The sequence below is a fragment of the Euprymna scolopes genome, chromosome 6 (genome assembly GCF_053919585.1).
Source record: "Euprymna scolopes isolate OS-2025 chromosome 6, ASM5391958v1, whole genome shotgun sequence".
Classification (NCBI taxonomy): Eukaryota; Metazoa; Mollusca; class Cephalopoda; order Sepiida; family Sepiolidae; genus Euprymna; species Euprymna scolopes.
Window position 1 is genome coordinate 86,763,907 of NC_136487.1, and position 25,595 is coordinate 86,789,501.

Consider the following 25,595-nt stretch of genomic DNA (forward strand, 5'->3'; position numbering starts at 1 on the left):
TCTCTCTCTCTCAAACTCTCTATCTATCTCTCTCTCTCTCTCACTCCGTCCACCTCTTCCTATTTCTCCTCTTTTAGTACTTACAATTCCTTCAACCAAGAACAATCCAACTCTGCACACAATTAAATCCTTTTTACTCTTATAATATTATCAGCAGCAGTCGTTAAGTTTTCAAGAACCCTAATCTAATTTTCAATTTGTCTCCAATTTTTTTTTTTTTTTTTTTTGAAAAGTATCATTTGTGTTAGTTTTAAAAAGAAAGATTATTTAGTAAATCATTACTAACAGGTTTTTTATCTGGTTGGGTCGGTGGGGCTATGTGTATATATACATACACAATATTATAAAGTAAATTTGTATAAGAATAGACCCGTCTGTCTGTCTGTTTACGATTTAATTATGTACAAAAGTACTCTGTTCATACTGAAAAATGACTTAAATGCACTTTTATTCCAACGTGATTTTTTGTATATACTATTTATTCAAAAGAAATCTGCATCCAATGACCTTATTTGCATATTACATAAAACAAAATCTGTTTTAATAAAATAAGATCAGTGTCAATAGAATCGTGTTAAATGTTCTATTTAGAAATACTATTTAAAGTTTATTTTTAATTTATATTTAATATTTTCAATCATTAACTGAGAGCAGTTAAGTTTAAAACCGGAATTTATTTATTCAAGCTGTACGGGTTATTTCCCCTGTAAGCTAGGAGTTATTTCGCGTTTGATTTTCATAGACCCAGATGGATGCGTTTCATGATTCCCTAAATCCAACATGTGGTCACTTTTCATAACAAGTTAGCATATTGGGTGTATCTTAAATAGTATTAATATTTGTCATGTGATGGTTCAGAGAGTTACATAAATCCAAATAACTCTTGAAGACGTATTATTTATTTTGGTCAATCTACTCGCACTGTTTATACAATATCTAAAACTAAAGAATTGTCGGAAGAGACAAGAAAATTAATTGTTCAGCTACACATGGATGGTTCAGGGCATAGAAAAATTTCAATAATATTGAATATCTCAATTTCGACCATCGATGACACGATTTGTAGATGGAAGTCCTACCAGTGCACTTCAAATCTGTCATGTTCAGGGCGTCTTTCCAAAATGTCTAACCGTACTGTTCCACTTTTGATCCGTGATATGAAGAATGATCCATGAATAACTCGTTCTGAACTCCAAAAAACATTAGAAGCATCTGGGGCATGTGTATGCAAGAATACAATTAGGACAGTGCTTCGAAAGAAAGGATTCATGTAGCGGAAATCAAGAAAAATTCCTTTATTAAAGCGGATTCATATCAAGAATAGTCTGAAATTTTCCAAAGAACATTTGAAGAAACTTTCAAGTTTTTGAGATAAAATATTATGGTCAGATGAAACGAAAATTGAGTTATTTGGTCAAAATAATGTAAGTCATGTCTGGAGGCAGAAGAACTCAGCGTTTGACCCAAAGAATACCATCCCTATAGTGAAGTTTGGAGGTGGAAGTATAATGGTTTGAGGTTGTCTTTAGCCGGCCCTGGAAAACTTCACATCATAGAAGGGAAAATGAATTCTCAAATGTATTGGGCTATACTTGACGATAATCTCTCGAAGTCTGCAGAGGATTTGAACTTGCATAATGGTTGGCTATTCCAGAAAGACAACGATTCCAAGTACACGGCTAAGGCAACTACCACATGGTTTCAGGAGAAGGAAATAAAGGTATTAGGATGGCCAAGTCACTTGACCTCAACCCAATTGAAAATCTGTGGCTAGAGTTGAAGTTGATGGTACACAAGAGAGATCCGAGGAATCTGACAGAACTTAAACGAATCTGCCAAGAAGAGTGGAATAAAATTCCAGTTAACATTTGTAACAATCTTGTAAGGAAGTATCGCAAACGTTTAGAAGCTGTTATGGCAAGTAAAGGCCATATTACTAAAATCTAATACTTTTTTTTGTGTTGGATACTTTTTGAACCTTAGATATGACATTTATGTAATTATCTAGTGAATGCGTGATTATATATGATTTTTCATACGAGATTTGTATTTATCATACAAAAATACATTAGAATAGCATTTTGTTATTGTTTTTGTTTTCGTGTAATAAAAATAAATCAACTTTTTGCTTTGTATCGGATACTTATTGCATCCATTATTTATATATATATATATATATATATATATATATATATATATATATATATAATCATTGATTTTGTTTGGTAGAAAGAAATTCTATAATGTTCAATTATTTAATTAGAGAATATTTATTCTTTAATAATGTGATAGGATCAGGTAAAGCTTCGAACAAGCATAGAATGAAAACTAACGTTTCAAAACATTAGTTTTTATTCTATGCTTGCTCTAGTTTTTATATATATATAACTAGCCTGGGTGCCTGGCGTTGCCGAGGTGTTTGGAGATGTGTGTTGAGCAAAAAAAAAGAAAGTGGTAGTAGACATGCAGGGTCGAACCTGTATCGCGAAGGAGGAAAAGAATGTGAAAAACAAAACGTGATGTCTTTGCCATTGAATCTATCACCAAACCAGAAGTAGCGAAAGTTTAAATTAAGGCTAGTCAATCGAAAAGAGGGGATGACTTTCGAAAATATCTGCGAAAAAAGCGACCCCTCCTTGTAGAAAAGTGCCGAGTTAAGGGTGAAGGAATTAATGTTTTAAGCCAATTTTTCGATTGTTGTCCGAAGGGTCGAGCTTCAAAATGATACCGATCTCTGTTGAAAGTTTTAGGCATACATACATTTAAACAGACAGGTAAGATTTATATAACAGACTAGCGGGGGTACCCGGCGTTGGTCGGGTGTTTAGAGGTGTGTGTGTTGGAGGGGGGGTAAATCAAAACAAAAGAATAAGCGAAGTAATAACCCTGTTTAAATATTTAAAAAACGAACAAAAACAAAAAAGTTTTAGGACGAAGGTAGGCTCGAACCTAAAGCCTTGAAATAAATAGTCTGATGACATAACATGAATCCGCGAAAACAGTCACTTTAAATGAGTCGAAAATAAGTGTTTATAAACCCAGGTGGTTTTCTAGGTCAAATCTCATGCCATAGCAGCAGCAGCAGCAGTAGAGAGAAAGCGAATTCACAGCGCGAATTTTGTAAGATAAAAGATTTTTACGACGGCATTTCGTAAGTGTTACATATTATGATCTTGATAGCATATAAAAAGTTATAAGAAATAGTAACCCCCCCCCCCAGAATCCCTGCGAAAAAACCTTTTGTGGACATACACAAAAATACACACACACACACACACATTTTCGCTTTTATATATATATAGATTATTCTTTAAACCAACATTTTGGCTACATGTGCATATGTTGCAACTACAACCTTATTCATTGTTTAGCATAATCAGGCTGCTAACAAGTCACTTTTTGGTCCCCTGACAAAGGAGAGATTAGATCTAGTAATCCACTTCAGTTTGTCTGTTCGCACTTTTTACAATAACCATAACTTGGATTTTTTTTTTTTTTTTTTACACAAATGTAATTTGGTGAAAGTAATTTTTCACTAGTAGAGGGGGGACCCTGCATGCTCGATATGTTTTTTTTTTTTTTTTTACATTATGTATTTAAATATTTAAGAAATTTCATAACCGAAATAAACAATTTCTTTTTTTAAATAAATTTGCTTAAAACCTACCTTTTTTTTTTTTTTTTTCTCTCAAACCTTTTTATTTTTCATTCGGAAGAATACAAAATTCATAACTATTCAACACCAAGAAAACATTTGTGAACAGATTGTCCTGAAATATTTTGTTAAAAAGTTTTTTAATACATCATAACAAAGTAAACTCATTATGTTTCATGATAGTAATTATGCCATTAATTTTGTATTCTTCCAAGTTATATGATATGATCTCTATGGGACTTAAAATACTATCCATTGAGCTAATCTTACACCTGCATTAATAATTAGCATCATACAGTTTTGAATTGCTTCACTTTTCATTTTTGTAGAATTGGCGTAAAGATAAAAGTAAAGTAAAAACATTTGACTTTATTTAACATTTATATAGAATATTGTTGTACACACAGCTGTTTCGTTGCTTTACAATTCATCAGTGTGGGTTAACAGATGACAAATAATGATTAACATTATCAGTAAATAAAAAAAGCCGATTTTAATAAATACGTGTAGAGAGTTGCTGTTTGTATTATAAACCTACAAAGTCATTCACAAGAAAACACTTGTCTAGCTACACAACCACTGGCAAATCTATCTGTGCTCTCTGATCTTGGTGTCACAGTTCTTATAGTGAGAGAGAACTAAATATCTGGGCTTACAACTAAATGTTAATTCTATGAATGAAGCTTATTTTCTAAAACTAGTCGTCTGTGGAGCATAATACTGCACGGCTGCTTCTCAGTTGACTATAACATGGCCGTTTTCAAGTCCAATGTAAAAGTTCCTGTTGAGCCTCTTCTTGATTAAATGTTTACCCCGTTTTTTCACCATTACCAACTATCACAGTGTTGTCTCGCCTGCAACATGATTCTCATTAATCTTTATTCTCGAATTAGCGGGGGTACCCGGCATTGCCCGGGTGTTTAGAGGTGTGTGCGCTCTTAAATAAAAATAAAAGTTTTGGGTAGGTAGTTAAGATCGAACCCGAAGCCCTGAGGCGAAGTTGGGAATAAAAACGTGAGACCTTAACCGTTCGACCAGCAAGAAAGAGTAAGTGAAAGACGTTTGAATTTAAGTAGGATTGACAGGTGCCCGCTTAATGGGGTCAAATAGAAGTCGCGGAGTTAAGATTTACGACGACGTAAGCAATGGCTATTCAGCAGTTAACATTTTCTACAGAACAGTTTTTAATAAGGTGAAAACCCAACTTTGGAGAGGAAAAGCAGCTCCCTCGTTTATTAGAGTGTTGCCTAAAGGAAAGCAAACGTCTGATATGACGGTGAAAAGCCGACATTGATCAAACGTTTACATCGCTTTCTGGAGACCACCCGGCCAATTCGAATCCAATTTCCCTTTTTTATACCGAATAGTGAAAGAAACACGCGGCGATCTAAAAATCTGGAAAAAAAAAAAATACACGCGCGACCCCCATTCTTAAGTCATAGATATTATGATTTAGACAGCATATAAAAAGTTTAAGAAGAAACCCGGCGATAAAAGCCTTTGGCGGACATGCACAAAAATGCACACACACACACGCGCGTGCGCACTAACACACATTTCTGCTGTTATATATATAGATGGCCTTTGGATTTTGATAAATGATGATCTCCTAGAAAAAAAAGTAGCTTTCCTTAAGTTAAAGCTATCAAAAACTAAAATATCCGATGCTTTGTGTGTGACGGCATTTAGTGTCATTCAGTTGAAAAGTACACAAAGGAAACTGGTCACATTTTCATGATTAAAAACTAACAGGAAGACAAGGCGATACAACAATTTCCTTAGTGTTTCTTCCTGTTTTTTATTTATAGAAGTCCCCTCTTTTTACATTTTTTGTCTTCAAAAGATTTAGCTTTTTTTTTTTACTTCCTCTTTTTCTTCTCTTCTATTGTTACCCCAGTCTATGTTCTTTTAACCCTTACAAATATGCACAACCTTTTTTTTATTTTCGTCTACAACTTCGCTAAATATAATAGAACGACACAATTGCAATTATACAACTGAAAGCCAAAACATGATTCAATACACAGAAGGAAAGAAAAGTATAATAATTACCAAAAAACCAAGTATAACAGAAAAATAATGCTCCAGTAATCTCATATAAACATTCCAAAGTCACTGAAGTATACACTTAATTCACATTCATATTGCTTTATTGCTTCGTCTTACACGTGTTTCATTGAATGGAATGAATATACCAAACAAATCAGGAAAACCATATATATATAATAAAGTTATATGCTCTGAAAGTGTAAATCCATTTCTATTGAGCTTAATTGTGGCAATTTGGAACAACTTTGAATATATACATTATAAATCTATATCTGTTTACAAGCGCGTGTATGTGTGTGTGTATATATATATATATATATATATATATATATATATATATATATATATATACTAGTGCACTGAAGATTCCCGAAAGGATGAAACACTAGTGTCTGTAGGTATTTAATTATTATAGTAAAAAAAACAGCATAATTATATATAATTAAGTAATGAAATCGAAAGGATGTACTGTTTACCTGATATAGATATACGTAATGGTAAACTATAATTTAATATAAATACCAGTGTTTATATATAGATAGTTTAATCCCAACCGAATTTAAAAAAGCTCAATACGCAATAGAGAGTAGAGCTTATTATAAGACAAAGAAAATTAAAACCGTAAGTTGAACTTTACAGTCAAAAGTTATTGTTCGGCTGAATACTCCAAGAACATTTTACAAAGTCCTTATTCCGCGGAGTTTCATTTAATGCCACAACTAGCAAATTCTAGCATTGCTACAACTATAATTTGCTAATTTCTTTCTGTCCTCTAATGAGAAAAATAGAAGAATAGCATTCTTAAAACTTCGCAGAATAAGGACTTTGTAGATTGTTTCTTGGAGTATTCAGTCGAACAATAAATTTTGATTGTAAAGATCAACTTACAGTTTTAATTTTCTTTCTCTTATATATATATTCTCCTATTTGTTTGATCGGTATAGCTTCATAAACATATATATATATGGTAAAGTGAGATATTTTCTCCTATTTGTTTGATCGGTAGAGCTTCATAAAGAAAAATTGCATACCAAATATTAATATGCATGGTAATGCTCATATAATTTCATATTTTGATAAATAAATATATATATTTTTTATAATTGATTTTTATTTTCTTTGTATATCCGACTAACAGTTTTTGTTTTGATTAGTAACATATGATAAATATTTTTATTTTTGCTACACCACAAATCTACAGACGCTCAAATATATAATAATCATTAACATTTTCTTTTCATGGAAGCTTATTATTCGACTTGAAACAAACACTGAACATGTATTAGTTGTAATTTCTTTATCTATATAATAAATACTAAATACAAACATAAATTATATGCTACATAACAAATATATATATATATATATATATATATATATATATATATATATATATATATAAACAAGGATTTTTTTTGCCTACGGGCCTCACTACTGGTAAATTCAGATATATAGTAAAAATGCAATGAATTCATAAACAGTTCTGGTAAACATCGATAGATGCGAGCGTATCCAAAAGGCATTCCATTATCTTCGGTGCAGGCTTAATATTGCTTAACGGTTATCTAGCAGAAATCGGTGTGTCAACCTGTTTAGACATTAATTAATAAATAATGGGGTATTTTGTAAAAGTTTTTAAGGGAACATAATATGGGAATATCCTTCCATTTGATGATTCAAATATTTCAGATGAACACCGACCGAACATGATCGAAGGTCATTAGAAACCAATTAAGCGAGATTCGCTGAATTTCAATTTTTTATTAAGGACCCTTATGCTTAAACGTCTAATTTTAGACATTTTCTAAGATTTAAAATCGTGTGATTGATTTGGATCAAAATTAGAATAAGGATTCTAGACATAAAATTTAATACTATATCTTGATTTTTAGTCTTTGAAGGGAGACATAAAAGTGATGCAATACCATTGTGTTTGAAGGAGACAAATTAATTTAATCTTTCATGGGACCTCTTTTCTTCTAATGTGTGCGTGAATATATATATTCCACGTGAACTTCTGTAAATGGGGATTGGTTTATACTTGATAGCTCAAGTTACATTAGCCAATCATATTCTACCTTTTACGGGCCTTCTACGTCAATACCCATATCTTTCTTCAGTTACAAATTCTAAAGAGGAAAGTGACCTAACCGACTTTTCTTTCGTCTTTTGCAGTTTTTGTTATTTATTTTTATTTATTGTTTTCTCTTACTGCTTGCTATCTTAAGTAATGTGAGATTTTGCTGTCTTCAGTCTTGCATAAATTCTTCTTTCTCCACAACCTCCTCCTTCTCTCAACAAAAAAAGTTGATCCCTTGATCCACCCGTTAAGATGGGAAACTTTTCTATCTCTTTCAAGAAGGGGACAAGAAAATGGGAAATAGTTTGAGGAAATTTAAAACTTTGGAGCCATAACAGCTGGAATGTCCCCATTTTTCATGGAATTTTGAATCGACAGTTTTTACTCACTGTCTCTCTCTCTCTCTCTCTCTCTCTCTCTCTCTCTCTCTCCCTAGCTTGCTATCTCTCTTGCTAGCTAGCTAGCTAGCTCTCTCGCTTTCTCTTGCTGACTAGCTAGCTCTCTCGCTTTCTCTTGCTGACTTGTTAGCTCTCTCTCTTGCTGACTTGTTAGCTCTCTCTCTTGCTAACTTGCTAGCTCTCTCTCTTGCTAACTTGCTAGCTCTCTCTCTCTCTTGCTAACTTGCTAGCTCTCTCTCTCTTGCTAACTTGCTAGCTCTCTCTCTCTTGCTAACTTGCTAGCTCTCTCTCCATCTTGCTAACTTGCTAGCTCTCTCTCTCTCTTGCTAACTTGCTAGCTCTCTCTCTCTTGCTAACTTGCTAGCTCTCTCTCTCTTGCTAACTTGCTAGCTCTCTCTCTCTCTTGCTAACTTGCTAGCTCTCTCTCTCTCTTGCTAACTTGCTAGCTCTCTCTCTCTCTTGCTAACTTGCTAGCTCTCTCTCTCTCTTGCTAACTTGCTAGCTCTCTCTCTCTCTCTTGCTAACTTGCTAGCTCTCTCTCTCTCTTGCTAACTTGCTAGCTCTCTCTCTCTCTCTTGCTAACTTGCTAGCTCTCTCTCTCTCTTGCTAACTTGCTAGCTCTCTCTCTCTCTCTTGCTAACTTGCTAGCTCTCTCTCTCTCTTGCTAACTTGCTAGCTCTCTCTCTCTCTTGCTAACTTGCTAGCTCTCTCTCTCTCTTGCTAACTTGCTAGCTCTCTCTCTCTCTCTTGCTAACTTGCTAGCTCTCTCTCTCTTGCTAACTTGCTAGCTCTCTCTCTCTCTCTTGCTAACTTGCTAGCTCTCTCTCTCTCTCTTGCTAACTTGCTAGCTCTCTCTCTCTCTAACTTGCTAGCTCTCTCTCTCTCTAACTTGCTAGCTCTCTCTCTCTCTTGCTAACTTGCTAGCTCTCTCTCTCTCTCTCTTGCTAACTTGCTAGCTCTCTCTCTCTCTCTCTTGCTAACTTGCTAGCTCTCTCTCTCTTGCTAACTTGCTAGCTCTCTCTCTCTCTCTCTCTTGCTAACTTGCTAGCTCTCTCTCTCTTGCTAACTTGCTAGCTCTCTCTCTCTCTCTTGCTAACTTGCTAGCTCTCTCTCTTGCTAACTTGCTAGCTCTCTCTCTTGCTAACTTGCTAGCTCTCTCTCTTGCTAACTTGCTAGCTCTCTCTCTTGCTAACTTGCTAGCTCTCTCTCTCTCTTGCTAACTTGCTAGCTCTCTCTCTCTCTTGCTAACTTGCTAGCTCTCTCTCTCTTGCTAACTTGCTAGCTCTCTCTCTCTTGCTAACTTGCTAGCTCTCTCTCTCTTGCTAACTTGCTAGCTCTCTCTCTCTCTTGCTAACTTGCTAGCTCTCTCTCTCTCTCTCTTGCTAACTTGCTAGCTCTCTCTCTCTCTCTTGCTAACTTGCTAGCTCTCTCTCTCTCTCTTGCTAACTAGCTAGCTCTCTCTCTCTTGCTAACTAGCTAGCTAGCTCTCTCTCTCTCTTGCTAACTAGCTAGCGCTCTCTCTCTCTTGCTAACTAGCTAGCTCTCTCTCTCTCTTGCTAACTAGCTAGCTCTCTCTCTCTCTTGCTAACTAGCTAGCTCTCTCTCTCTCTCTTGCTAACTAGCTAGCTCTCTCTCTCTCTCTTGCTAACTAGCTAGCTCTCTCTCTCTCTCTTGCTAACTAGCTAGCTCTCTCTCTCTCTCTTGCTAACTAGCTAGCTCTCTCTCTCTTGCTAACTAGCTAGCTCTCTCTCTCTTGCTAACTAGCTAGCTCTCTCTCTCTCTCTCTTGCTAACTAGCTAGCTCTCTCTCTCTCTTGCTAACTAGCTCTCTCTCTCTCTCTCTTGCTAGCTAGCTCTCTCTCTCTTGCTAGCTAGCTCTCTCTCTCTCTCTTGCTAACTAGCTAGCTCTCTCTCTCTCTCTTGCTAACTAGCTAGCTCTCTCTCTCTCTCTTGCTAACTAGCTAGCTCTCTCTCTCTCTCTTGCTAACTAGCTAGCTCTCTCTCTCTCTCTTGCTAACTAGCTAGCTCTCTCTCTCTCTCTTGCTAACTAGCTAGCTCTCTCTCTCTCTTGCTAACTAGCTAGCTCTCTCTCTTGCTAACTAGCTAGCTCTCTCTCTCTCTTGCTAACTAGCTAGCTCTCTCTCTCTCTTGCTAACTAGCTAGCTCTCTCTCTCTCTCTCTTGCTAACTAGCTAGCTCTCTCTCTCTCTCTCTTGCTAACTAGCTAGCTCTCTCTCTCTCTCTCTTGCTAACTAGCTAGCTCTCTCTCTCTCTTGCTAACTAGCTAGCTCTCTCTCTCTCTTGCTAACTAGCTAGCTCTCTCTTTCTCTCTTGCTAACTAGCTAGCTCTCTCTCTCTCTCTTGCTAACTAGCTAGCTCTCTCTCTCTCTCTTGCTAACTAGCTAGCTCTCTCTCTCTTGCTAACTAGCTACCTCTCTCTCTCTTGCTAACTAGCTACCTCTCTCTCTCTTGCTAACTAGCTACCTCTCTCTCTCTCCTGCTAACTAGCTAGCCCCCTCTCTCTCCTGCTAACTAGCTAGCCCTCTCTCTCTCTCGCTATATATATATATTTTTTACTCTCAAAACCATCTATCTTTTTCTTGCTCCCTTTTACTTGCTTTTTCTTCTCTCTCTCGCATTTACTGTTTTTTATGCTTTTTATCTTTCTCGCTCTCTTTCTTTCTCCTCCTTTGTTTGTTTCTGTGTCCCTTTTCCAGCCTTTCTTTTCTTAGACACACACACACACATCAACAGGTCAGATTGGCTTTCCTTAACTTATCTTCTTGGCTGTTTTTAACGCAAACAGATAAGCAAACTCTTGGAGACGTATCTTTCACAGGGACCCTCCCCTTTCAAGCTGTCTCCACTTTGTCAACAACAGGAAGCAGTGGTGGTGGGTGTCGTTGCGATACCCTCTACATTACTGACTTTCAAAAACCAGCTAACCAAACTAACCAAAATAGAAAAAAAAAGAAAAAAAAACGACAACAAACATCATCCAATACTTCCTTTGAATCTCAAACTCCTTTGCCTTCAGGTCTCCACCACCGCCACCGCCGCCAAACTTTACTGCCACCACGAGTTACCCCCATCCGGCACCCTCTTTTGGGTTACATAAACAATTCTTTGTTTCTCTGGCATTCTTTTACTTTCTTTTTATATCATTTTAAGATACTTTTAACTCCTCCTCCTCTCTCTCTCCCCCCTGTCTCTCTCTCTCTCTCTTTCTCATATATATATATATATATATATATATATATATATATATAATGAGAGAGAGAGTATTTGTCTTTATTCAAAGGGAAAGGAATTCTTTTTCAAGATTCTAATTCCCAACTCTCTGCTTTCTATGAGATAATAAACTTCAAATTCCTCTCTCCCTCTGCTGACCTCCTCCTCCTTTACGCGCTATATGCCCTTACAAGTGAGTGGGGGTGGGAAGCGGTTCTGGGTTTCGCAAGGTTCTTTAAGTATTCCTTAAAAGTTACTGCTGCTGCTGGCTAGTGTCTCATTTTGCAGCCTGCCCATCAGTCACAATACATCCCGAGAACCTGATTTTCTTCCTCTCGTTTTCTCATATCTGAATCTCAACTTGTGGCCATGGAACCAGGTAAGATAGCATTCCTTTTACTGCTTCAAACACTTGAAATTCAAATGATTAAATGAAGAATCTGAATTCCATTCTCGAACTAATGGTAAAATCAAAACGCTGTATTTCAAGTTAATTGAACACAACAGACGCACCGCATATATATATATATATATATATATATATATATATATATATATATATATATATATATATATATATATTAGTGCATATGCGATATCAGTCGCAAAATTAACTGATCAGCATATTGGTTTTAAAAAGGACATTTTATTAATTAACTATTTGTTTCTTTTTATAATTTTCATTTTAATAACATGCTTTTTGTTGTTGTTCTGCAATATAATTTTATGTTCAGCAACTGTGTTCAAATGTGCCTTTTTTTAGAACACTCCCTCCGACTTGATTTTTAACAAATTGCGATCTATTTCTAAATTGCAAGTGAAAAGACAAATTCATTTATTATTTCTTTTCTTTTCTTTACGATCACATTTGCCAGCTAAATAAATTTGCATTAAAATTACCAAAATGTTAATGTTTGTATGGATGAGAAAGATTTTGTTCCTTGTCGACAAAGTGATGAACTAAATGTTTGTTTTGAAATTAATCTTTCAAGTATTACATTTTGCGAAATAATAGCTAGTCAGCAAAACTAGCTATATGTAGCCGCAAAAATCTAAAATCAGTCAGCAAAATAAGATACGAATATATATATTTTCGAATGTTTCGGTGGATGTAACCTCTGACCTTCTTCAGGTGTATCTTGTCGAAATCGGGAATCTTTCTATCCAGTCATGGCTGACGGAAAGAGAGCGTGCTACTCCTGGGAATTAAATAAAAGGTTCTGTTCGAAATTCTGTGCAGATTTCCGAGTTTGAAAGTTTGAGAAGATACACCTGAAGAAGATCGGAGGTTAAATCAACCGAAACGTTGTGAAAATAACACAAGATGAGAACAATAGTGTGAATAATTCTTCTTTTTTTTTTTTTTTCATAATTCATTTTTTATTTGATTCAGCATGCTTCTCCAGAATCTTGAAGGCAATATCACCGTGTTCACTATTCTTATGCTGGTTTAATAATATTTAAAATTTCTGCACTTTTTGTAGTTTTAAGATGTTTACTTGTTTATTGTCAAACAATAACTTTGTCATATTTGGGTCATTCAGATGAACGTTTTCATCTTATTTGTTGTTTTCATAAGGTTCTAAAGCATAAAAAAAAGATTTCTTTCATTAACCGAAGACATAATAAATGAGGAGTAGTATAAGGACAGATACTCCACTTTTCTCCTAACCAAAAGGCCACAAGTTCATATTTTCTGATAATGAATATCTTGTGGATCATTAATAAACACTATATATCATCAATTAGTATATATATATATATATATATATATATATATATATATATATATATATATATATATATATATATTAGTTTCATGGTAAACAACTGATCTCTGAAATAACATTAGGACCAATTTTAAATAATGATAGCAGATAGATTCAGCGATTGCAGGATTTAATTGATTTACTGACAAATATTTTTCAACGATAGATTAAACAAAAATTAATTTTTTTATGTAGTTTTAAAAGTAAAAAAAAAAAAAAATTTCCAAGACTATATATGTTATGTTACCTATTTTACTTTTTACTTTACCAAGAAGTAACCATTTCTCAAGGCTCGAAGGCCACTCGAGGATAAGGGCTAAATGTGCATCAGATAGACAGTGATGGGCAGATTCAGAGCTGAAGAATTTTTATTATTTCTACTGCATCTCAAACTATTGTCAGCATCTAGATTGTCATATGTATATTTTTTGGCAAATATACTCTTCTGTCCTCTTCAGGTGCCATTTGTCAAAATTGGAATCGAGTCCGGTTGTTTTTATTCCGTGCTTCGGGACATCTTGTATGGTTTGAATTGCCTTTTTAGTAATTTTAAAAATTCTCTTCTGTTTAAGTTATGACGGTCAGGAGTTTAATCTCTGTGCCCTGCTTCTAAAATATATTCTGTAGATCACCAAAAAAAAAACACTAACATCACAATATCAATAAAATGTTCAATTTTTGATCTGTTATAGTAGTTTTATTTTAATAATGTTCTCCATTCAGTGGTTTTATGAAATACATTGTCGCTCCCTCGTGTACTCTTTTCAAATCACTTTTTCTTTGTCTTTTACATTCACATTCTTTCTCTTTTTCTTTCCCTCCCTCTTCCTTCTCTCCCCCTCTCTCGTTCGTTTCTATCTCTGCCGTTCTTCACCCTCCCCTCACTCTCACGCTATCTTCTTTCTCTCGCCTCTTTTTCACTCCTTCTCTTTTCTTTTACCCGTTTTCCTCCCTGCATTCGTTTTACTTTTTTCTTCCCCCCTCCCCGTTCCTCTCCTTTCTCTTTTTTCACCCACCCTCCTTTCGCTCTGTTTCTTTTGCGCTCAACTTCTGAAAAGTTTGAATATAAATAAAAATATATTTCACAATTCTCGTAGAACTTTATTCTAGACAGTAATCCTTTAAAATTGCGGAATTTATTTTATTATGTATGTAAGACGTCTCTCTGCTTATCCCGGCATTGTTTCCAATCATCTTGGACTTTTTATTAGACTTAAGCCATGTCAGTTCAGAAGATGTAAAAGTGAAGATTACACAATCCTTGCTTCACTGTAGACTTTCCCTTCTATTCAGAAGAATAAACACTCACACATTAACTTTCTTTTAGTAAGAGTCTCGGAACTAGTTATATATGAAAAATATAGATTTGCTAAAACCTTTGAACGATTAAATCCTCTAAATCCTACTTGTTTGCAACTTGCATTTATAAATAAAACTCAGTTTTGCTTGAAATGGTTTCTGGCAATTCTTGCTGACTTCCTTCCGGTCAGCTGCCACTCAGCCTTATTTTCTTAGTAATCTTTAGTAGCAATTTTTTTAATTACTTGTGTAGCGTTTCTTTTGAACTTTCTTTTTTATTTTTGGAATTGGCATTTTCCTTATGAAGTATGTATATAAGTACTTCATAAGTCCGACTCAACTAGTAAGGTCAGGGTGCCAAGAAAACTTAAGTCCTGCCTGGTTAGTGGTCTTTATTGTAAGCTAATTTTAGACAAATCTCCTTGCACTGACAGTCTGGTTTCAAGTATGTTTCTGCGTTAAGTGCTTAGTAATGAAGTTTCTTATTAATTGGAGCCAGATAAAAAAGCTTCCCTTTCGGGTTGCTTTTTAGCTTAGTTACTGTAGAGGATTATCAGAACATTTACTGAAATGTCTAATAGATTTAAACCCATAAGTGTTTAGTAGAAGTAGTAATAAAATGCTAACCTATCGATGTGACTGTCAAGAATTTTTCATTTCAAAAGATTAAAAATTGCTTCTGTTTAAAAAATTTCTCTGATTGAAAACTTAAGTCCTATCTGATCAGTTATTGCTGGAAGCAGTTTCACTCTGATAAGTTTGTAACATAGTGCAGACAGCTATATGCAAGTATGAGCCATGAGTAAAATGACGTCATGGTAAGAAAAAAGGCAAAAAAGAAGAGAGAACGTTCGAGAAGACAATCATGTTAGAGACATGGATGACGTTCAAAATGCATAGCTGTAATGAGAAGACGTGTGGTAGGAGAATTAGGAAATAAATATCATTGTACAATAAAAAAAAAAAAAAAAGTCAAAGTTTTTTATTTTTTGTCTTCTTTGCGACTGAGGTTACAACGTGTTGGGTAACGTTACAAGCTGATTGAAATGTACCCAAACTGTTCACCAAAGATACGCTTTGTTTCAACAAGACCATTCAAAATCGCATACCACTAGTAAACCAATAAGCTTGAAGAATTGGACGGTGTATGGGTTCTCCCACATCCACCCTATAGTCATGCCGTTGCTTCATCTGACTGTTCTGATATTTCAACGTTTTTTTAAGAGTCACCGATATATGCATATGGAAAATAAATGAATCTATATATTATTTATATACGAAATATAATTTGTTAAATATTAAAAAAAATATTGACCTCGAGCATAAAAATCTTTTTAACATGTACATGCTTCGCTAGCTTCCGAAGTCAACAGTGTATTGGTCATTTTTGAAATGGCCTTTTCCCTGTTGACTGAGGCTACATCAGTAAAGTCCTGTGTAGTTCTAGGGGGTCCACCTTACTGAAGCTCTCCAGGCAAAATTTTGCTAGGTCAGAGTACTCCTCCATCAGGAGTGCTTGCTTGACCTGTCCCACTTTCCTGACTATGAGTTGTATCTACCTATTGTGGGACGGAAGTAAGTACCCAAGCAAAAATCTTTTACCAAAATAAATGGAGTCGGTGTGAAATGATCCAAAAGGGTTGATATGCTATAAAACAACTCGGTCATTGAGTGGAATGTTGTGGGCAATTATGATTTTGATTTTGAAACAGATTTTAAATAAATTTACGTGTAGTAAATCATTGACTCTGGTGCAAAAACTTTTTTTCTTCACTTAATAATTAGTGAAAGATCAAAGAAATAAAAGATGAAGAAAATGATTTTTTTTTTTTGTCTGTCTTCTCCATATGAAGATTTATAAGTAATTTATAAATAAGTGGATCGACCGTAGGTGAGGACACCATGAAGGCTATTATATCAATATGTAGGAAAGGGCACCACACTCTTCTTTGGATTGCTCCCTTACTTTGGATCCTCAACTTATAATAGTAAGTTCCAAGGAAGTATCATTTTTTTGAGTCTTTAACATGACTCTACCTAAGAATAAAGCCAGTCTCCCAGTCTATTAGAAAACACTAACCATTATGTCATATAGGCCGTTATTCAGTTCCCAAAACAAAGCCTGTTTAAAAAAAAAATTAATGGAAGATAAACTATTTGCTCATAATTTGAAGGTATGTCTATTAATACCTTTGACCCCCGATTGTATTAGTGTAAAAGTGAACTGTTGTCCTTTCAATCCTGATAGGTTTTGAACTTAGATTGTGAATTCCATGTCATTTTCACTTCTCACCATAACTCCTGAAAGAAGTTTGAAACAAGTTAATATAATGGTTATAAATGTAATCAATCCTTGTTGGAATGTAGTCTAAATTAAGGTCATACCTGTAAGAAGCTTATCAGGCACGATTAGTCTATTATAGCAAAAGTTTTGTTTTTTTCTTTTTCACTTTTCATTGTACAAAATCCGGATAAGAATGTTTGAAAAACCTTAAGGATTTAAAAATATGGAGCCTTTTTCTACAGAAACCATTTTTAAAAGGTTCCAGATGTTGCTTAATAAAAGCAGAGGCCAACTGTTGAAATTGGATATCCTATTTTTCATACTAACTTTGGCGCCAAAATGGAATTTGGTAAAACAAAAAAAAAAAAAAAACACGGGGGTGGGGCTGTAAACGGGGTTCCAAATAGTAGAGTTGGGGGAAAGCGGACGTTAAATGTCACATTCATCCTCTACTCTATAGTCTCTCTCCCATGACGTGTTGCTCAGAGTAGATGTTGAATCCCAGCAAGAAAATTCTTGCAACTTTCCCAAACAAGTTAAGTCATTCATATGCCGCACCCTCTGCCAATGGTGGGTGGAGTTATGTGAATTGCCAGTGAGTAGGTTTTGGGTAATTCTAATCTGGGAATCCGTTGTCCCCTCAACCAGGCCCTTACTGCTATCAAGCTGAGAAAGGGAGGGGGGCTGAAATTTTGTTTTCCTACATCAAACAAAGAATTTTTTTTTTTCTTTTGCAGAGAACATAATTTTATTTTTTTAATTTTAATCTTTTAAATTTATTAACAATTTTCTTTGTTTTGAAAATAAAAAAATTTTTATTTAAATTTTTTTTTTTTTGGCGGGGGTGGGGAGTACAGCATACCAATCCTTTTTAATGTTATTTAGTATCAAAATAATACCTATTGGAAATAATTGTAACCGATTTATTAAATACAAGTTGCTAATATCCATACCTGGGGGATGGGGTTATAATTTTTACAAGGCATAATTGTTTCATAGGTGATGACAACCAATTTCGATTTCCATATTTAGTTCCATACGTTGATTCTGTAATCATCTAACAATAGCGATGATGTATCGGTTTGTTCATTAGTTGTTTCTTTTGGGCAACCATATTAAATTAGGACCTGGAACAAAAACTTTCAAAGAGACAACAACATTCTTTAACGGTGAAACATCCAAATCTAATGCTTCAGAAGGTCGTTCAATAAAATGAAGAATTTACAAGACGACAAATAAAATTTGATCTCTCCATATTTATTAAATTTTTAGAAACCGTATATGATGCATAATATCTTTTTTTTTTATATAATTTGTATTCATTTTTTTTTTTCTTTTCTTTCAGAAAAACAATACGGAAATGAAGTGAGGTGAGTGTTCTGTTTTTGTTATTAATTAATTCCACAAGTTTTGGATTATTTATCGTATTTGGAATAAGCTTGAATGTTATATCTACGACGTTTCAGTCGATGTAACCTCCATCTTCAAGTTCATGTTTTTGAGCTTGTGAATATTTGCTGAGCTAAAGATACTATATGGAATTTTGAGCAGGGAAATAAAAAGCAGGAAGAAGTATATTAGTATTATTCGAATCACTATTATAAAGTTCGTTGTTATATTTACGATTTCTTAACCGAGATAACATCTGTCTTTCTTAAGTTGCAATTTTTGGAATTTGGTAATCTTATATCACAAAGTTAAAAAAATCTCCACCTTAAGATGTGAGAGGTCACAACGACTGTAATTTTATGAAAATAACCAAGATGAGAATGTGTCTAAATACTCCAAATAATTAACCCTCATCTAAAAATATATTCCAAAATATAAGAATTTTGTTTTACCAGAAATGGCTCCCCTTATTTGTTTACTACAAGCTGAACAACCATTATTCCTAATTAATAAAGTCAGACACTGTTTGCGGTATTTTTACTAGCTCTTCTATCATGAGTTTAGTCAACCCTATAATGTCAACCAGGATTAAATTAGCAAACAAATCGTTTACTAATGAAGTGAAGTACTTAATATTAACAGAACATTGTTCTCGTATCTATTTCATGTAGTTAAAAAATTACCAATTACTGGGATATTTTAAAGTTTTCTACTAAGGAGAGAATTTTTGAACGGACCTTTCTCAATTGAGCAAGAGTGATCATGATTCTTGTCAGTCATGACCTTCATTGACAAGTCCTTCAAAATGAGTTCTACTTGCAAAATATTCGACTTTAGAGAGAAAAAAAATGTAACTGTTGATAGAAAATTCATAATGGATAGAAAATCCAAAATAGAAATAACATTATAGAATTTATTGGTTTTTCTGTCTGGAACAACGTCTGGCTCTGGCACTAGCATTTTGACGTCTCACCTCTGCTTCTCAATCCTTGCCTGGAAATATGTTTCTTATATAGTAAACAAAAGCATCCCCTTTTAGTATGAAGGATAAAAAAAAGTCCTAGTAAAATATTACTCTTTGTTTCCATGCTATTAATGGGGATAAGAAGTATTTCCTATAGTAAAAAAAAAAAATCATCAACATTAATCCTAATTCATGGATGACAATACAACAAAACATGTATAAAATATACTAATGGCTCTTAATAGAAAAAAATGGTTTAATGTTTAAATATCGGCTATTTTGAAAATGTAAAAAGAAAAGATTAATCATTCTGTCTCATACGATCGATAAGGCTTTCTGATCAGCTGATGATTATTTTTGTGTTATATCTATAGTAAAGCGAACCCTCCCTCTTTAAGGTTTGAAATGATTTATTAAAAAACATCCCTAGGCATTTCTGGAGTGTTGATGGGGGGAAAAAAAAAAAAAAAGAGAGAATGAGAGTTTAGGATAAAAATTGATTGAAGAATTTTTTTTGTTTTGTGATTCACTGAAGCAGAACTTTGAGTCAAAATCCTAGATCGATATGGGAAATATTTTCGGATTTGAATAAGAAATTTCTGCTCTTTGATTACTTTATTTCTACTTGAGTGGCCATTTTGTAGACAACAGAAGGCAAAAAAGAAATCCAATCATTTTCTTATTTTATTTTCGCTCCCTTTTTGTCAATTTCCCACTCCTTCATTTTCCAATCACACCCCTTCGTTGCCTTTCTTCTCCTTTTTATCTACATTTCTCCATTTATTTACATTTTTGGTGTGTGGAAGGGGACGAGGCTTGCGAACATTTCAAACATGGCCCGTGAGAAAGTTACTGTGTTTCTTTCTCACTTAGGAGAAAATTTAAGCCAGGAATTGCTTTCTATTCAATATATAAAAATAGTCACAGTCTATTTAGTGAAGCTATATAAACAATTATACAAACATATGTGACCTACTGAGTGGTTTTTAATCCAACATGGGATCACCGAATTTTTACATTCCAATATGGGTCTGGTGCTACCAGATCAGGCTGTCTGAAGATACCGACTTCCTGACCTAAAATGCACCAAACATTGATGTTATTGCTTTTTGTTTTCGTTTTTCTTTGCAAAAACTCAATCATGCTCTACAAAGTCAACAACGAAACCAAATAAATGAATAAAGAGCATGACGTATAAAAAGTATCCAAAATGACTGGATTCGACATTACAAAACCTGAAAACTGTTGGTAAATCAAAACAACCAAACCAATATGGGATTTACCCATTAACTCTAACCGTAACCAACTAACTAATCCTAATAACTTGATAGATCATATATTGGATTAGAAAACATTCAGTAGATCACATTGGAAGAGCACCCAACTATCTGGTGTTGCCCGGAAGTATTAACTTTGTTTCAATTTTACAATAAAATCAACCAGATATCTTACAAAATGTTTAAATTTAAATCTCATAAATTCTTTCGAATTTTCCTTTTTTGACTCTTAAATTTAAAACTGCTAGGATACCTGTCCTAGGATGAGTAAAATTAATCTCCTAAACAAAATAGTTTTGCATCACTTTTTTTTTTCTTTTAGAAATTCAAGATATAATATATTATGTTGGTGCAAAAATAATGTTGTGATTTGACGTTCAACTTAGTCAAAAACGACATTATTTTTGCACCAACCTAATACTACACCTTACGTCTAAAACTAAACCTAAATACTTTCGAATTTTCGCCTTTTTTTTTTCTCTTTGCGCCACTTTTATATCTCCTTACTTAGATTAAAATCCAGATATAATGATACTAAGCTTTATGTCTGGAATCTTTATTCCAATTTTGATAAAAATCTGTTTTTGTTGTTACAGTTTTCCCCACATGTCAAATGGAAGTGTCCCGAATGGTATCGCCAATCGACAGGGGTACGATAACCCAGGTATGGTCTACGTAAATACTGTTGATGGAAGCCTTTATATGCATGACCTGAATGAAAAGCAAACAAGCATGTCGAATGGGTGTAAGTATTAACAGCATGCTTGTTGTAGACTCACCACAAACCAAGCACAATTCAAAAAGAGGCACGTGTGTGTATGCATTTTATGTTAATTAAAACCCAATGCTTAAAAAAACCCACCCCTCCCTTTTATATTAACAGATGGTTTTGGTTTTTCATCTTGTAATATTTTTTTAAGTCACAACTGTAATTGTAAATAAATGTGGCATCCAGGTTGGCAGACAGAGCATCTGCTAAAGATGTATGGGCATATATTAAAATTCTATTTTTGAACTTGAGTGGGAATAGACTACGCAAAATGTTATTTCAATTTAGAGCATGACGGACCACAGAAAATGGTATTCCCGAATCATGTGTGACAGACCAACAGACGAACTTAGCATCTTATAGAGATGCTTAGACATATCTAAGAAAAAAAGTGTATCCATAAAATGTGAACATTTATTGATGAACATGCTATTTCGGATTTTAGCGTGACAGACTGACATTACAGAAGTAATCTGTATCAGAAAATAAAAATGAACCCTAACACCTGAAAAAAAAATAGAAATTATTAAGTTTGGAATAATTGTTTATTTCTACTGTACAGATAAATTGATATTTTACTTTTTATTGCGATAAAACATTTCAGTTACACACTAGTCTGTGCAGTTACAGCAAACAGTTCTGCGGTTATGCTGCATAGATTTATGGTTTCTCAAGACGAGAATACACTTGATAATCACTTGTTCAGACCATTGGTTATATCACTGTATCAAAAAGAATAAAAACATGAATAAAAAGGGTTTTATTTTTTTTGTACCCTTTTATCAATCATATTTGCCCCATCCCCGTCACCAACGTATTATATATTTGTTCAATCATTTACTTTCTGCTAAATTACATTGGGTTTGTCATACCTTTTTGAATTGTACTTAAAATCTTGAAGATATTCATTGAATGACTCATCAGGTTATTATTGACTTTATGCTTTAAAAATAAAATGTAATTACACTATGCTTTAAATAATTAAAAAAAATTTTTTTCAAAGCAATTATATTTTTCCTATAATTTTTCTATTATAACAAACAAAAAATAATAAAAATAAAATGTTCATCTTGAAATGATTTTAATTTGACTAAGAAAATTAATTTCCAGTTAAACTTTTTTGACTTAATATATTAAATAATTCTTTGAAAATCAAATTATTCAAACTTCTCTTGCATTTTTCTCTAAGAAAAGAGAAATTATAATCCTAAAGCATTAAATATAATTCTTTATATTCCAACATTAAAAAACGTTTTTCCAAAAATAAATCATATTTTTCTATTAAAACTTATAAGAATTCATATATGGTAATAAAAACGAGACAAAATGAGAAAACCATTCTGCTGAATGATTAAGTCCTTTTTTTTATGCAGATGTTTATTTTCAAACAGTTTGTCATTCTTTGAATATTCAAAACTAACAATGCATAAACAAGGAGATTTGAAATTTAAAAAAAAAGAGAAAGTATAAATTTGGCCGATCCATTTATAGGCAAGACTGTTGTATGGTCTGATCTCTCGGTTCTCAATGCTGGAACTCTTCACTACTCACCCCCACCCTGGCATCAGGTTAACTTGAAGGATAGCTAAGATTTCATTGAGTCGATTAATTTGAATACACCTAAAGTTTTCTTCCATTTGGAATATATAATTCCTGGGATTTGTTTCCCAAAATGAAAATTCATATCCTACCATCGAAGCATTTTTGAAATAGTGACCTCTTTTATATTTTCAAGTGTCACATTACTATCAACATTAAACTTCTTTATTTGATGTGTTTAGAGTCAGGCAGAATTTCCACGAACAGAGTTTCTTTCCAAGAACTTTCCAATCTATAAAACAAATTACCATGGGACTGTTTCCCTCCAGACTCCAACATGGCCATCTTCAAATGCCAATGTCAACAAATACTTGACATTAACCGTCCCCATAAGTTATAAAATTTTGTTCAGTCCATTCAACATATTCAACCGTCTCATATTTTCCATCATTTATTGGCAATCTCATTAATCCTTATCCTGAGTGGCCTTTGAACTTGATAAATTAGTAAAAGAAATGAGTGATATATGCAACTACAAACTGGAATAAAGGATCCCACCAACCGTCCTTCCTCGGTTTTGGTGGGATTACAGCTTAGCATCTCTGGTGATTCGGTCATGTACAGGGTACCATCTCTTGCATTAACTCCATAACACATCTCGTATCCAGGCATTAGGAGGCGTGCTTACTGATAAAGACATAGCTCGAACGTGTGGGAGGAGATATCAATGCGTACATCCTGACTGATGTCAACTCTTTAGATCAGACCACATACAGAACAGGCATGAGATATTGCTTGGTATTGCCCACCTTAGCATCTAAGACTTACAGCACTTTAAATGTTAAAACCGAATCAAAAAGATAGTTTTTCCTGGTAAAGTGTTCTATTTTACATTCTTCATGACAAAATAAATGAAAATGCTACACTTATTTTATTTACATCATCTCCAAGAGGTTAGACATAAGGTTAAGTGTGGGTTTTGATGAGTGTTTCTATGGAATGAACTGGATTCAAACTACTTAGTACACTCTGGTTTCCAGTTCGTGTTATTAGCCACTGTCACCCACACAGTCGTATTGTAATTTTATATATATACTAGCATGGGTGCCCGGCCTTGCCCAAAGGTGTATGTTAAGCAAAAAAAAAAAAAAAAAAACGGTCAATTTTTTTTAACTTTAACTCCTATTATGACCTCTTAACATTTATTGTTTTGGGCTCAAATCAAGTTATTAAGTTAGATCCAGGTTCATAAAACCTGTATCTAAAGTTTCAAGTGTTTAGACCGAAAATTGTCGGAGGAGTTTGGTAGAGTTCTCAAAGGTCAAATCGTTAAACTTTGACCCCTTAATCGCCAAATTTCTGGCCGAAAACCGATCACATCTTTTTTTCCAAAATCTCAGTACCCTGTATATCAAATTTCGAGTCTGTAGACTTAAAATTGACAAAGTTATTGCGTAGGGAAATCTACACAGACAGACACACAGATACTTTCACTTTTATAGATATATAGGTGTGTGTGTGTGTGTGTGTGTGTGTGTGTGTGTGTGTGTGTGTGTTAATACTTTGATTTTGCAAGTCCCGATGGCAGCCATGATTGGTGAATGACTCAGCAGATTCATTAAATATGCAAATTAGTCAGCACAGCTTTTCTGTTTACACAAATATGAATGCAGAGACTGTTGGCTTGTTTCTCTTTGTTTTACTGCATATCAACCTTATTTTGAGAGTTTATTCCATGAACTCTGCATAACTAATTAAGTTCTCATTTGCCAAATCCCTTCCAACGTATTAAAATATTGCTTCTGAAATGTCAGAGTGGGGAAGAGGGCACCAGCAACCAACTCCCACCCCCACCCCAATAAAATAAAGTAGAGAACCAAGAATCAAATCCAACCTTCAACATTTATATCTGATTTTTCTTTCTATTTTGATTATAAAGAATTGAAGAATGGTTTTTGTCCTCCTTGTTTGCCTTGGTAATATTCTAATATTCTTATAGCCTTTGTTTTTTTGCATGCTTATTATTACTAAATAACTAATTCTGTTGTGGAAGTAACTAACAGTGAACGTGTCCAAGAAACCTGTGTGAACTGAAATGCCTTTATTTCCTATTAATAAATAACCTGCAACGTCATCATCTAAAACTTTATATTGAGCGATCAATTTTAAATGCCTCTCATAAATCTAAAACCTTGTGAAAGGCAAGTTAAGAAACCAACGAAGAACTATGTGTATTATTCTGACTACTGGGTAATATTCTCACAACGTTTTGGTCGATGTTACCTCCGACTTTCTTCAGGTGCATTTTGTCAAACTCTAAAATCTCTATTTAATCCATGAGGATTCATGGCACAACAGAGAAAGCACTACTGTTTATTTTATAATGGATATGCATGCTAACAGACTAGTAGAAATAAGCCAATCACCACCATCCATTTCCAATCATGACGGTGTTGTCTCATCAGCCACCTGGCACTCATTTAACTTTAATCCTCGAGTGGCTTTTGGGCCTTGAAAAGTGATGAGACCTTAGCAGAAAAAAAATTTAATAATTCTAACACATCTATGAAGCAGAATCGATATTTCTATCAATCCAAACGATCTTAATCAGTTATACACCAAATGATTAAGGTCGTTTGAATCGACTGAAATATTGGTTTTGCTTAATAGATATGTTTATCTTATTTTTACCAGTCTGTTACTATTATTATTATTATTAAGTATTCCATTTACTAAATATTCCATAAAGTGTTAAGTAATAATCAGTTTTAAGTGACAGTCTTCTGAAGGTTGAAGGTTCAATATTCAGTAGAGGCGATACTAAGAATACAATCAAGAATTAAGTTTTATGCAGTCATAACTAATAGAAAAATCGCTGTAGATTCAGTTGGAAA

At 34.0% G+C, this 25,595-nt stretch overlaps 1 protein-coding gene across 7 annotated transcripts in view; it reads left to right on the forward strand.

Annotated features, from left to right (window-relative positions):
• LOC145277762 (hemicentin-1-like) overlaps positions 1–25,595 on the forward strand; it is a 508,122-nt gene that overhangs the window by 365,674 nt on the left and 116,853 nt on the right. For 4 of the 7 annotated variants that reach the window (XM_080129486.1, XM_080129488.1, XM_080129492.1 and 1 more), the window contains 2 exons: positions 18,109–18,133; positions 20,990–21,138. In XM_080129486.1, coding sequence (XP_079985612.1) covers positions 18,109–18,133; positions 20,990–21,138 — 174 coding nt within the window. The remainder of the gene's footprint in view (positions 1–18,108; positions 18,134–20,989; positions 21,139–25,595) is intronic. The other 3 variants (XM_080129489.1, XM_080129490.1, XM_080129491.1) reach the window with 1 other exon arrangement.